This window comes from Centropristis striata, chromosome 16, assembly GCF_030273125.1.
Source record: "Centropristis striata isolate RG_2023a ecotype Rhode Island chromosome 16, C.striata_1.0, whole genome shotgun sequence".
In the NCBI taxonomy this organism is placed as follows: domain Eukaryota; kingdom Metazoa; phylum Chordata; class Actinopteri; order Perciformes; family Serranidae; genus Centropristis; species Centropristis striata.
This window is the reverse complement of record NC_081532.1, coordinates 34,502,644-34,516,352: the sequence shown is the minus strand read 5'-3', so window position 1 is coordinate 34,516,352 and position 13,709 is coordinate 34,502,644. Positions and strand designations below refer to the sequence as shown.

General features: G+C 38.5%; 1 protein-coding gene across 1 annotated transcript in view; it reads right to left on the bottom strand.

Moving 5' to 3' along the window:
- Nucleotides 1-13,709, bottom strand: part of akap6 (A kinase (PRKA) anchor protein 6) — a 296,322-nt gene that overhangs the window by 187,378 nt on the left and 95,235 nt on the right. The window contains 1 exon segment of the mRNA XM_059352817.1: nucleotides 54-176. Within this exon segment, the coding sequence (XP_059208800.1) occupies nucleotides 54-176 (123 nt within the window).

Below are 13,709 nucleotides of genomic sequence, written 5' to 3'. Positions count from 1 at the left end.
TGTTAATGAGGGTCCTCACAGGTATAGAAGAACAACAGATTGTGTGTTCTCACCAGGTGTGTGTCCAGGTACGCCCTCAGGCTGTCCAGGTCCTGTCTGGGCTGCGTCCAGTTCTCCGTGCTGTCCAGCGCCTCCTGCAGCCACGAGATGAACCCGTCCAACTGCTGCACGAAGCACTGGGGACCAGAGAGAGTCGGGCGAGTTAAAAAAAATACAAATAGTATTAATAATAATAGCAGCAGGACCTGTGCGCCTCCTGGAGTCACATCAAAACATGACACAGAAAGCACCGCAGAGAGTGACGGAGAGAGAAAAAACACATAGGTAAGAGAGGAATCCAACAGGTAACGGCATTCAACAGCGGAGAGAGCAACAGATTGGAAGGACGAGAGGATAAAAAAAAGGATAAAACAGAGCAGAGGAGAGGAGAGGAGAGGAGAGGGGGAGCGACTGGACGGTGCTTCAGAGCTGATTCCAGATGAATTAATTCAAGGACAGAAAGAGAACAAAAACGAGACCCGCAGGACGTAACGGGTAAACACACATTAGGATAAATACAGAAGGATGAGGGAAAGAGAGAGATGGAGCCAGAGATAGCAGGGAGGAGAGGGAGAGATGGAGAAAATTGGAAACAGAGAGAGAGAGAGAGAGGGTAGAGAAACTGAAAAATGGATGATGAAAGAATCAAAGAAATAACAAACAAGAGACAGAGACAGAGAAATACAAAAGGAGAAACAGAAGTGGCAAGAGACAGAAAAAGGACAAAGCAGCTACTAAAAGAGATAATAGAAAGAAGAGAAAATATATGTATGCATGTATGAAAGAGATGGAAATGCAACAAGGTGGAGAAATAACAAGAGAGAGACGGAGATGAAGAGAAACACTGAAGGCAGAATGAGAGAGAAAACAGATATAAAAAGAGATAGAGTGGGTTTAAATGACACCGGAGAGTTGAACATGTACGTCTCCATCACTGGCAGGTTGCCCTTCGTCAGACGGACGGAGGAGAACAAGAAGGAGGAGAAGGAGGAGAGAGGGAGAACAACAGAGGGAGAGAGGAGGAGCGCTCGTGGCGGGGTGGACAGCTACTGCCATCTACTGGCCGACAGAGGAACTGAAGTGAAACAGCAGCTGAAACTGGGACTCAAAGACTCAAACTAATCTGGTAAAAGAGGGATATATGTGGCTTCTTTTGGCTGTAAACTGTTGGAGGAATCACTGTGAGATGAGGAGAAACTGATCCAGTATTGATTTCTGCCATTACTTCCACTTCAGCGCTGAAGAGGAGCAGAGGAGCAGAGGAGACAGCCTGAAGGAGGAGTTTAACGCTTCAGTCGAGAAGAAAAAGAAAGAGCTTGAACGTGATCGTTCTTGAAAGCGAGGTGGAGGTGAAAGGTGGAGTCAGAACACATCAAACACGTCTTTCTGGAGAGAAGAAAGACGTGTTTAAAGTGATTTTAGAGGCAAAACAAAAGGAGGAAGATTAAAGATGTTTGGTAGCATCAGGAGGGTTTGTGCACTGTAATAAATGATTCTGTAGTCAATTCATTTTACTTAATTTATTTGATAAAATGTATTAAATATAAATGCGTCCGTGATTATGAGGCAGTTGTTTAAGTAACTTTAATATAAAAATGTTTGAGATAGAATCTACTTATTTTGACCACATTAAATATAATCTTTAATAAGTAAGTAAGTAAGTAAGTAATTATAAATCAAGACCCAGAATTACAAAAACAGAAAATGATCAAAAAATACCAAAAAAGATGCAAAATGACCAAAAAAAAGACACAAATTAACAAAACAAGAAACAAAATGACCAGAAAAAGAACACAATTACAAAAAAGACACAAAATTATCAAAAAGGACTCAATTTGCCCAAAAAAGTACAAAAATGATCAGAAAAGACACAAAATTACCAAAAAAGACAGACAATTACCCAAAAAGAAGAAATAAAAACACCCAAAAGGAAATAAAAGTATCAAAATGAACGAAAAAAAAAGACATACACTGTAATAAATTATTCTGTAGTCATTTCATTTCATTTTACTTAATATATTTGATAAAATGTATTAAATATAAATGCGTCCGTGATTATGAGGCAGTTGTTTAAGTAACTTTAATATAAAAATGTTTGAGATAGAATCTACTTATTTTGACTACATTAAATATAATCTTTAATAAGTAAGTAAGTAAGTAATTATAAATCAAGAGAATTTTGAATGAATTCAACACAATAGAATTAGTCCATTTTTAATTGACACTAAACACTTCCTGTTAAGTTGTTATTAACTCAACTTGTAACGTAGTTAGATTTAATTAATAATATTTTGTGCAATCTGTTGCCTCATTTTCATTGAGTAGCTATTGTTTGTCTTTTGTTAAACTCTTCATGTAACAAAGTGAGTGAAGCAGCAGCAGCTCGTTCTGCAGCGACAGCTTAGACAGAATTATGTGACCATATCTGACTTATCGGAGTTAATTACAGTACAGACAGCTCTTCACTCTGTGAATGCTGCTTATTGTTTCAGTCCAGAAAAAATCATTTGGCTTCAGAGTGTTTGTATTTCAGGCCCTTTATCACTTTAAAACCTTCATTCCCTTTATTCTAAAACTTAGTCAGGTCTTAGATGTTTCATCTAAATTCATTTAAATTCATTTTGATTTCCTTTTTTAATCAGCATAATGAGGAAATATTAGATTTAGGTCCATTTTTCTCTAGTCTGGTCCAGTGTATAACTGAAACCTTCTTGATCTCATGCCATAACCATACAGAAATATTTATACTGCTGCAAAATGATTTATTTGATTGTTTCCTGATCAGCAGCCTACCAAGTAGCTGATTTCTCTGACAGAAATTAGTTGGTTTGTGGTCTTTACTCAAAGAAACCAACACTTTTTTTGTGGCAAAAAGCCTTACCTTGACCTTTGTCTTACAAAGGTCAAGGTAAGTTAACTTGTTTATTTATACATTTGTTGTATTAATTTACTTTTTATTGAGTTATTTCCAGGTCAATAAAAGTTCTCAAAGGCTTCATAATGTAGGCTAAATCTCTCTGAAACGATCAAAATCATTTATTTCCAGCCTACAATACACAACCTTTTAAGGAAGTATAAATATAAATATTCTAAGTGAGCACATTAAAAGTAATACACATTAAATTAAATTAATTTCAAATCTTGTTGGATCTTGTGTGAGCACTCTTACAAGCCTTTAAATGAAAGTAAAGGTGAATAAAAGGTGGTATCTTATTGTGTCTGTGACCATGTATGCAAGCTAAAACAAGCACTTGTTTATTTATAAATTTGTTGTATTAATTTACTTTTTATTGAGTTATTTCCAGGTCAGTAAAAGTTCTCAAAGGCTTCATAATGTAGATGTAAATTACGGGTTAACTTTAAGTAAAAAATAATTAAAACATAGTTTAATTCTATGAAAAAGTATACAAGCTAAACTATGCACTGGTTTATTTGTAAATTCATTGTATTAGTTTACTTATTAGTGAGTTATTTCCAGGTCAATAAAAGTTCACAAAGGCTTCATAATGTAGGCTAAATCTCTCTGAAACGATCAAAATCATTTATTTCCAGCCTACAATACACAACCTTTAAAGGAAGTATAAATGTAAATATTCTAAGAGACATTAAATTAAATGAATTTTAAATCTTGTTGGATCTTGTGTGAGCACTGTTACAAGCCTTTAAATGAAAGTAAAGGTGAGTAAGAGGTGGTGTCTTGTTGTGTATTCCAGCTGTCCGTGGTGGAGGAGGTGGAGGAGGAGCTGCAGCTCTGCAGGCGGAGACGCCTCCACAGAGAGAAGACTACCAACACAAGCACACAAAGGTCAGCCAGGAGCTGCAACCTGAATATTATGTAGTCGGGGTAGCATCCAGCTCGTTCAGAGAGAGAACGAGCAGCACAAAGAGACACGGAGAGAGAGAGGCGATTTACATAAAGCTCTAAAATCCATTCTCTCCAGTCAGACCTCAAACATCTCGTCTGAATAACAAGTGTAACTGTGACTGCAGATCATCAAGAAGACAATCCTAATATTTTATACATCCGCTGTTGTTTTCATATCTTTCACTGAGAGCTATCTGGAAAACTAATGGCGGAGTGAAGGAGGCGGCGGCGAGAAGGTAAATCTGATGGAAATTACTTGCCACATGTGTGCATCCATCCTTACACCTCGCCTACAAATCGCTGTATCGAATCCGTACCAGTGTGTGTGTCTTCATATGGGGATAGGTGTGTCTGCTCGCCTGTAATGATGAAATGTGTGTGTGTGTGTGTGTGTGTGTGTGTGAGATGGAAACCTTGACCGATTGAGCGGCAGTATGTTAATTACAACCGTGACCCTTAAAAAAATGAAGAAAAAAAAAACATCGATATGACTCCGTCCATCTCTCCGCCGCTCGTTATGGAGGAGAGATGGAAATCAAAAGTATTGATGAGATGGAGAGGAGGAAGAGAAGGAGGAGGAGGAGGAGGAGAAGGAGAAGAGGTGAGGAGGGGCAAGGGAAGGAGATTAAAGGAGAGGGGAGGAAAGGAGAGGGTGAGGAGATGAAGCATGGAAAGGAAAGGAGGCTACAGTAGGAGAATAGAAAGAGAAGGAAACATAAATAACTAGAGGTGGAAGGAAACAAATGAAAGTTATTGGACAGGACAGCAAAGGAAAGAAAGGAGGAAAGAAAGGCAGGAGAGGAGAGGAGAGGAGAGGAGAGGAGAGGAGAGGAGAGGAAAGGAAAGGAAAGGAAAGGAAAGGAAAGGAAAGGAAAGGAAAGGAAAGGAAAGGAAAGGAAAGGAGAGGAAAGGAAAGGAAAGGAGAGGAAAGGAAGGGAGGGAAAGGCAAAATTTGAAAAAAAAAAAAGAAGGAGGGTAGTTGAAAGGAATGAAAAGAAAGATAAGGCATGAAGGAGTGAAGATGAGAAGAGGAGCGTAGGAACAGACTGGGAGAAAAAGAGTGTGAGAACCTGGGCTGAGAAGAGGAGAAACGTGGTGAATAAGGGGGAAGAGGAGGAAGGAGAGGAAGAGGAGGAAGGAGAGGATGTGGGCGTGAGCGCGGCGTTGGTTGGGATATCGACCAGCATGCACTGGGCTGCTTACGGCTGCTTTGATGTCTCTAAAGCAGTGAGGCTCCTGAGGGGCCCGGCGGCCTGCTGGGAGCCCCAACAACCATCTGATCCTCTGATATCTGCTTCATCTCCTCCTCCTGTGGTTCGCCTCTTCACCGCCCGATAATTACCGTTCAGCTGACGGCGCCATCTGAAGGACGACGCTGATCGCTTCGGACTCAAACTCCCATCAGGCCGCGCTGCAGCCCCATGATTAATATGTTAGAGAGGAGATCTGAGCCTCATTCAGTAGGAGAGCAACACACACTAGGAGAGGAGCAGAGACGCTGCTGCAAGGGACCTCAGCTCCTTATTATGGGATAACTCCATTATGAGGAGGAGGAGGGGGGGGAGGAGGAGGAGGGGGAGGAGGGGAAGAAGAAGAGGAGGAGGAGGAGGAGGAGGGAAGAAGAGCAGAGAGGAGGAGGAGGAGGAGCAGAGAGGAGCAGGAGGAGGAGGAAGAGAGGAAGAGGAGGAGGAGAGAGGAGGAGGAAGAGAGGAAGAGGAGGAGGAGGAGGAGGAGCAGGAAGAGGAGGAGGAGAAGCAGGAAGAGGAGGAGGAAGAGGAGGAGGAGGAGGAGGAGGAGGGGAGAAGAAGAGCAGAGAGGAGGAGGAGGAGGAGGAGGTGCAGGAGGAGGAGAGAAGAGCAGGAGGAGGAGAGAGGAGCAGGAGGAGGAGGAGAGAGGAGGAGGGGGAGAGAAGAAGAGCAGAGAGGAGGAGGAGGAAGAGGAGAGAAGAAGAGCAGAGAGGAGGAGGAGGAGGAGGAGGAGAGAGGAGGAGGAGGAGGAAGAGGAGGAGGAGGAGGACGAGGGGGGGAGGAGAGAAGAAGAGCAGAGAGGAGCAGGAGGAGGAGGAAGAGGAGGAGGAGGACGACGACGAGGTGCAGGAGGAGGAGAGAGGAGCAGGAGGAGGAGGAAGAGAGGAAGAGGAGGAGGAGGAGAGAAGAAGAGCAGAGAGGAGGAGGAGGAGGAGGAGAAGAAGGTGCAGGAGGAGGAGGTGCAGGAGGAGGAGAGAGGAGCAGGAGGAGGAGGAGCAGGAAGAGGAGGAGAAGCAGGAGGAGGAGGAGGAGGAAATAGGGAGCTATGAAGATTGGGCCTCCTGCAGCTCCAGATATAGATGTTGTTAACCATCCAAATGATTCTTCACACATCGAGCGAGAGCTCTAATAACAAAGAAGCTGGGACGTTGTCTTAAATATGACATGACATTATTTCAACTGAAAACTGTACAAATAAAATATGTTGTATGTTCAAACTCTCAATTCTGAATTTGATGCACGCTGTGTCCCAACTTTTTGGAATCAGGGTTGTATTTATTTGTGCTGATGAGACTGAAAATATATATTTTTCCTGCCAGAACTCTCAAATATTGGTTGCTTTGGATGGCAGCGTCTGCTAAATGAAATTGTAACATTGTAACATAACTTGAAGTCAGATTCAGTCCACTGAGAGTTTATTCTGCAGTAACCGGTCCCAGTGAGCTGATGAATAGCTTCTGGCTAACAGAATCTATTGGTTTTGATGAGAAATGCTAACAGATAGTGGACGAAGGATGAAGTTTCACAAACATGTCAGAGGATTGAAGTGAGGCAGTTAATTTCAACAGCAGGTAAAGTTATTGCTCTGACTACATGTCACGCTTTAAACGGAAGAACTCGAGGGGAAGAAAATGTGATTATAAATTCGTTAAAATTATTTTTAATAGGAAACTTGTGGAACCTGTGACAAGGTATGACTGCCGCTTCCTGAAACCACATTTATATTTTCTGATTTCAGTTTATTTTTTATTCTCAATTTCTTATTTTTTATTATCTTGAAACTCAAACCGGGAAGGAAGGAAGGAAGGAAAAGGAAAAGGAATGGGAAGAGCGAGTTATAAAGACAGTGATAAAAGGATTAAAGAGGGAGGGAGAGAGAGAGAGAGAGAGAGAGAGAGAGAGAGAGAGAGAGAGAGGAGAGAGAGAGAGAGAGAGAGAGAGAGAGAGAGAGAGAGAGACGAGGCCGCCCGTCACACCTGACTGCGTCCCTGAGATCGTCCCTGACGATCAGCTGTCTCGTCTCCAGAGCCTCGTGATGTTTACATTTAACATATTCAGATGTGCTCTTTATAAAGATATATATATATATATATATATATCTTTATAAAGATAGAATAAACACTGACCTGTCTGCTCGCCTGCATGTCTTTTCTCATATCACCGTTTTATTCTCTGCATCTCTGTGGCAGAACACACAACACTGTACCAGACTTGCATTAAAAGTCATGAATCTAATTTATTTTTACAAATTTATAAAAAAAAAAAAAAGCTCCTTCCTTTAACCCTTTATTAATAGGGCACTCCTGGAAATTGAAAATGTCAACCCTGAAGTGTTATTGGAGGACATTACAAGACTTTTTGCAAAATATTTCATTTTTATATTGCAAATTGAGGTCAATTGAGTCATTATTATTATTATTATTATATTTGATATAGTCTCTTTCCCACAGCAACCCTAAATAGACAATAACACATAATTTGCATCCATCACCACTTTATCTTTTACCTTTAAACTATTTATTATCTTTTTAGACTACTTATTACATATGCGTAATGTCTGAATGTCTTTTTTAAAGCACCTTATATATGAGAAGCACACGTGAATTTAGTTGTATACTTTTTTAATATAATGGCAATAAAGGAAAACGTGTCTAAAGACTCAAGTTACCAAATATGGTTCTTTTCCTGATAAAGGGTTAACTATGAGCTGTATCCCGTGGCTATTGGTTTGTTCCAAGTCACGTGACTTTCAAGGTCCCGGCAGTCAGAACAAAAAACATGGCGGACAGTTCTCTCATTTTTAGTGAAAAATCAATATTTTGACTGAGTTTCTGCATAAAAATGGATTTTGATCACATTTCTAGCGAGAAATATATGTTTTATTTTCTAAATCTTCACTCAGTGAATGTACATAATCACTTTGTGGTGAAGATCTCGCCAGAAAAATATGATTAACTTGCATTGTAGCGAAATCCGTGTCAGTTTCACGGAAATTTGAGCGATTCCGTGGCTATTCTACGGATTTTGAGTTAAGCGAAATCCGTGGCTATTTCACGGATTTCTGTGAGACCAGGTTGTTAAGTTGGTTCAACTATTTTCTTTTTTACAGTGTAGGCTGCATGGAAACTCCAGCAGCAATTGCTGTATTTTAGCATGAAAAATGTAACTTTATAGATCAGATTCAATGAAAAATATCTTTATCTGCCTTCTAAAACCCTGTCAAAACTCTATTTTATAGGAGCATTGCTTAAGTTTTTGAATCCCTCTCAGCTATTAGCAGTACAGTCATGACAAAGTATTTACCTGCTCAGTAAATAAACTTCACACTCCAATTTTTTTTGTCTGCAAACAAATGCACTCTGTGCATCTTAACGGGCTGTCTGTCAGCTTTAGCCTCTCCTTAACCTGTTTATCTATAGAAACACAAAAGCAGAGAATAACACCTCCTGCTCCTCCGCCACCATCTCTCTCTTATTTTCCTATCCTCTCTGCTGTCGGTGGGCGTCCCTGCCCCCCCGCCGGGCCAATCAGACGAGTGTTGATCCGAGTCTGTTGTCTGTCTGTCTCCCACTGCTCGCAGATAGGCCGGCGTGCCGCAGCGCCGCCAAACACACAGACACCTCACACTGAGGACGCCGCCGCCGGCCCAGACAGCACATACGATGTGATCGCATGACGTGTGGGACACTTATCTAACTGATGGACTGTTTCTCCGTCTGCTTTTTCCTCCAGTTTTTCTTTTCAGGACTTTTCAAATGCACTTCAGGAGCCACGTCCCACACAGCTCAATTAGGAAGTGCATGTATATATATAAATATATATATTCCCGCGTAGGTCGGTTGCATAAAATTTTCAGGAAACAAGCCGCAGATTTACGTGATGTGGACGCAGATAACGTGAGGGGACGACCAGGAGGTCAAGGTCAAAGTTTCAGATGAAATATTCATGTCCGACAGCAAAGACAGCGTGGAAACAGAAGGGAGGACTAAAAAAACAAGTGCTACAAAATAACTGCTGATTATGTTTTAAGTTTGTTTTTGCAGACTTGTAAGTCAGACATAAGGTCATTTAGAGTAAAATTGCCTTTAAAAAAGTAAGAAAACATGTTGTGAATAGTGTTAAATAATATCCGATGTTTGGAGTTGCAGGAAATGGTAACGAACTGATGGTTAAAATAACCAGCAGATAATGATTTTACATGTCTTTTATATCTTTTACAGTAGAAAAGTGCTCATGGAACTGAACTACAACATTTAAAATAGTATAAAGTAACTAGGATTAATTAATAAATAGCTTAAAGAGTTAACTAAAAGTTATGAATTTGTGGCTAAAATGGCAAAACTGACTTTAACATCAACGGTTTAACTGAATGACAAAAAAAAAGTGCAAGAATAGAAAGTAAAATTGCCTTTAAAAAAGTAAGAAAACATGTTGTGAATAGTGTTAAATAATATGCAGTTTAAAAAATATATAAATTCAAATAAACATTTGATACCTAAGGGTGGTGTTGGATAAAGGGTGCTTGAGTTAATTTGGTGGGATTTGAAGAAAAATATAACTAACTGATGGATTTAAAATAAATAAATGTCACACCTTTAACAGTTGACAAAAGATGCTCATGCTCATGGAAATGTTACAGCTCACAAGACAGCGTGGAAACAGAAGGGAGAAGTAAAAAAACAAGTACTACAAAATAACTGCTGATTATGTTTTAAGGTTGTTATTGCAGACTTGTAAGTCAGACACAAGGTAATTTAGAGTCGACTCAGAGGTTGTGGAAGCAAGAAGAAGCAGATAATGTGATGATGAACATGTTGATTGAAGAAATATGTCAATTTAAGGGCCATGTTTTCTGCAAATTTACCACAAATAAGACGATTTCCTGATTCCTAAGTACAAAGCTCTGATTCACTCCAGATACAATGGAAGTGTGTTGGAAACAGAAACGTTCAATTAATCTATATATTATTCACAAAAAGCAGAATAGTGTGACTTGAAAGACATGTTTCTGTTACTTTAAATGTTAATTTTCAATCCTGCAATCAGCACAAACTAAACTATATACACGTGCAATTACTTCAGGTGGAGGCAGAATCAAAAAATATGATTATCTCAAGAACTGGACAGATAAAACCAAATCTATCTGCATTGTTAGAAACCATTTACAGCAGGTAACAGGTCACAATGACCCATTAAAAGGCTGGTGTCAGATCAGTTTGACACACCTGCTCCAAAGAGTAACTTCTGCACCACAATTGTAGGGTAGGTCAACTCATTTGAAAAAATGTAAGTAACAATTTCATTAGAAAACAAAAAAATTGAGTCAGCTGTGCAATGTGTTGCAGCTTAGAGTGCATGAATAATAGTTTGCAAAGTGAGCAGAGAAGTGTTAATAGTGAACTACAAGTAATGTGTAAATGCTTAAAAATGAGCTAAAACTAATGAATAAACAGTTCAAATAGTAAAGTAACTAATATTAATTAATAAATGGCTTAAAGAGTTACCGAAAAGTTCTGAATTTGTGGCTAAAATAGCAAAAATCAAACTTCTGCAACTGGTAGAACTGATGCAAACGGACTTGAACATCAACAGTTTAATTAGTAAAATGTACTATAAAAATGTCAGAAAACATATTGTGAATAATGTTAAATAATATCCAGTTAAATAAATATAAATTCAAATGGTGGTGTGATTTGAAGAAGAAGGTGTTTATTATGAAGGGGCTCTAACCTGTGACGTGTGATATGAAGAAATGTATATATTATATACGTTTAATGATGCCTAAAATTTAATTTCTCCACTTCACCATCTACATCACCCTAAAATATGCATACACACAGGTTTCTGTAACTTTAAGGACGTTTATTTGTGTATTTTTTATTATTATTATTAATCACAATTTTGCTTTAAGTTATTTTATTATTATTTTAAATTATTATTATTATTATTATTATTATTATTATTATTATTATTATTTTATGTTATTTTATATTTATTATTATTATTATTTTATATTATTTTATATTTATTATGAAGGGGCTCTAACCTGTGACGTGTGATATGAAGTCAAATTTATACATTTTATACGTTTAATGATGCCTAAAATTTAATTTCTCCACTTCACCATCTACATCACCCTAAAATATGCATACACACAGGTTTCTGTAACTTTAAGGACGTTTATTTGTGTATTTTTTTTTATTATTAATCCCAATTTTGCTTTAAAAGTGGCACATTTCCAGCCCTTTTTCAATCCATACGTAACATTTTTGAATCTCCCAGTAGAAAACACTGGTCTGAAAATGAACGTGAATCCGGATTTATTCTGCTGACAGCAAAATGTAACAGAATTCTCCTCCCATAAAGTTCAGATATGAGATTCTTCTGCTCTCTAATCAAATCCACTTGGTTCCAACAACAAACACGGGCGAGTCCTCGTCCCCCTGGAGGAGACACGACAAACACTTGTGGACAGATTTGATTGGTTTCTGCTCGACAGTGATCTCTCTCAGCCTCTCTGCTCCCCGGACCGACGATTTCTCCATTCTGTGTTTTTATTCTGCCGTGTTGTATTCAGCCGAGACTCTCTGCGGAGAGGCAGAATGTCATCCTCCACACTGAGACTCTCCTTCTCCTCTCTTCACTTCCTCAATTAGGCAGCTCATCCATCGCCATGATTACATGCTGCTAATTAAGCAGCTAATCAGCTAATTACCCAGGAGCAGAGAGGAACGAGGAGTGTGTATGTGTGTGTGTGTGTGTGTGGTTAACACAAGGTGTCATGTGTGAGCCAGCAGAGCATAATTCATGGCGTGCGTTTTGTTTCAGGATTTTTTTGGGGATGGATGTGTGTTTATTTCTCTAAATATTTCACGAGACAGCAATTAAAACGTCTCGTCAGCTCAGAAGCTCAGAATCTGTAACCTGCACTATAACCGCGTATATATCCGCTCAATACTTTTACATTTTGGCATTATTCGGAGGTAACACAGAGCTGAAACACTGCGAGTGCCAGAGGGGGTCTGAATGATTCAGCGGGCCCTGAACGTGCCGGGGATTACAGATACTTACCGTGTCTGAGGCGTTCAGGGCACGCCACCAGGGCCGCAGCAAACATATCTACCAGCATCCCACTAATCAGACGCTGCTCTTTACAAGGGAAAGACTTCTTTATTTTGCTTGTAGTTTGTAGCCGGAGCTGTTTCTGCTGCTGGCGATGCTGCCAGACGTGATTTTTTACACATGAGGGGAAGATTATTGACTGTAAATGGCGATTATTTTGTTTTATTGTGATGTATTATAATCATTTTATGTCTCAGGTGACGCATCCACATCCAATCCAATAATAATTATCATCAAGAAGGTGATAAAAGCAGATTAAAGGATTAATATGAATCATTTTTAATGTATATTTCTGATTAATTAAACAGGAGGATGGGAGATTAAGATACTTGGTTGAGTGATAACTTGATTTATAAGATGCTTTGGTCCACCATTAGAAACAGAACTCTATTTCTAATTCTAGTTGGGTTGTTTGGGAATTATTGTTTCTGATTCCAAGTTGGAAAAGCTGCAAAAGATGCTTTAGCATTTTAATAAATAATACATCAATTTCAGTCCACTGTATCCACAAACAACAATAACTAATTGCAGGGGAAAAGCAAACAAACAAACAAAAAGCTTTAATTGTAAAAAATAAAAATAATTTGACGAAAAAAAAAACTTTAACAAGGAAAAAAATCAAAAATCAAAAAAGTAAAACCGGAGATAAGGTCAAATATATTTAGTTTAAAAATATAGAGCTAGATTTTACCTCTTAGATGTTAGATATGGAAACAACATTTAAAATTCTTCATTGATCCGATTTAATGTTTTTTTTTAGTGTTTTTTTGCTTTGTTGTGCGTTTTTATGTGTTTTTTGTATTTTTTTTAGTTTTTTGTGTGTTTTTTTGTGTGTTTTTTGTCTTTATGGTATGTTTTTTGTGGGGGTTTTTTGTGTGTTTTTTGTGTGTTTTTTGTCTTTATGGTATGTTTTTTGTGGGGGTTTTTTGTGTGTTTTTTTGTGTGTTTTTTGTCTTTATGGTATGTTTTTTGTGGGGTTTTTTGTGTGTTTTTTGTCTTTATGGTATGTTTTTTGTGGGGGTTTTTTGTGTGTTTTTTTGTGTGTTTTTTGTCTTTATGGTATGTTTTTTGTGGGGGGTTTTTTGTGTGTTTTTTTGTGTGTTTTTTGTCTTTATGGTATGTTTTTTGTGGGGGGTTTTTGTGTGTTTTTTTGTATTTTTTTTGTGTGTTTTTTGTTTTGTTAAGGGTTTTTTGTGTGTTTCTTGTGTTCAAAATGTTGATCCAGTAAGTCAAAGTCAAAAAAATAATGATCAGGTCGTATAAGTGAGGTTGTTTTTAAAGTTGTATATAAAGGCAGAATGAAAAGGATTCAAAAAGGGACAAAGTAGCCATAATATGAGGCAGATTTAGAATCACGACATGTGATGAAGCTGTTGGACTTCTGTAAGTCAGAACGCTTTAAAATAAGGTTCAAAATATTTCCACAACACGAGAGA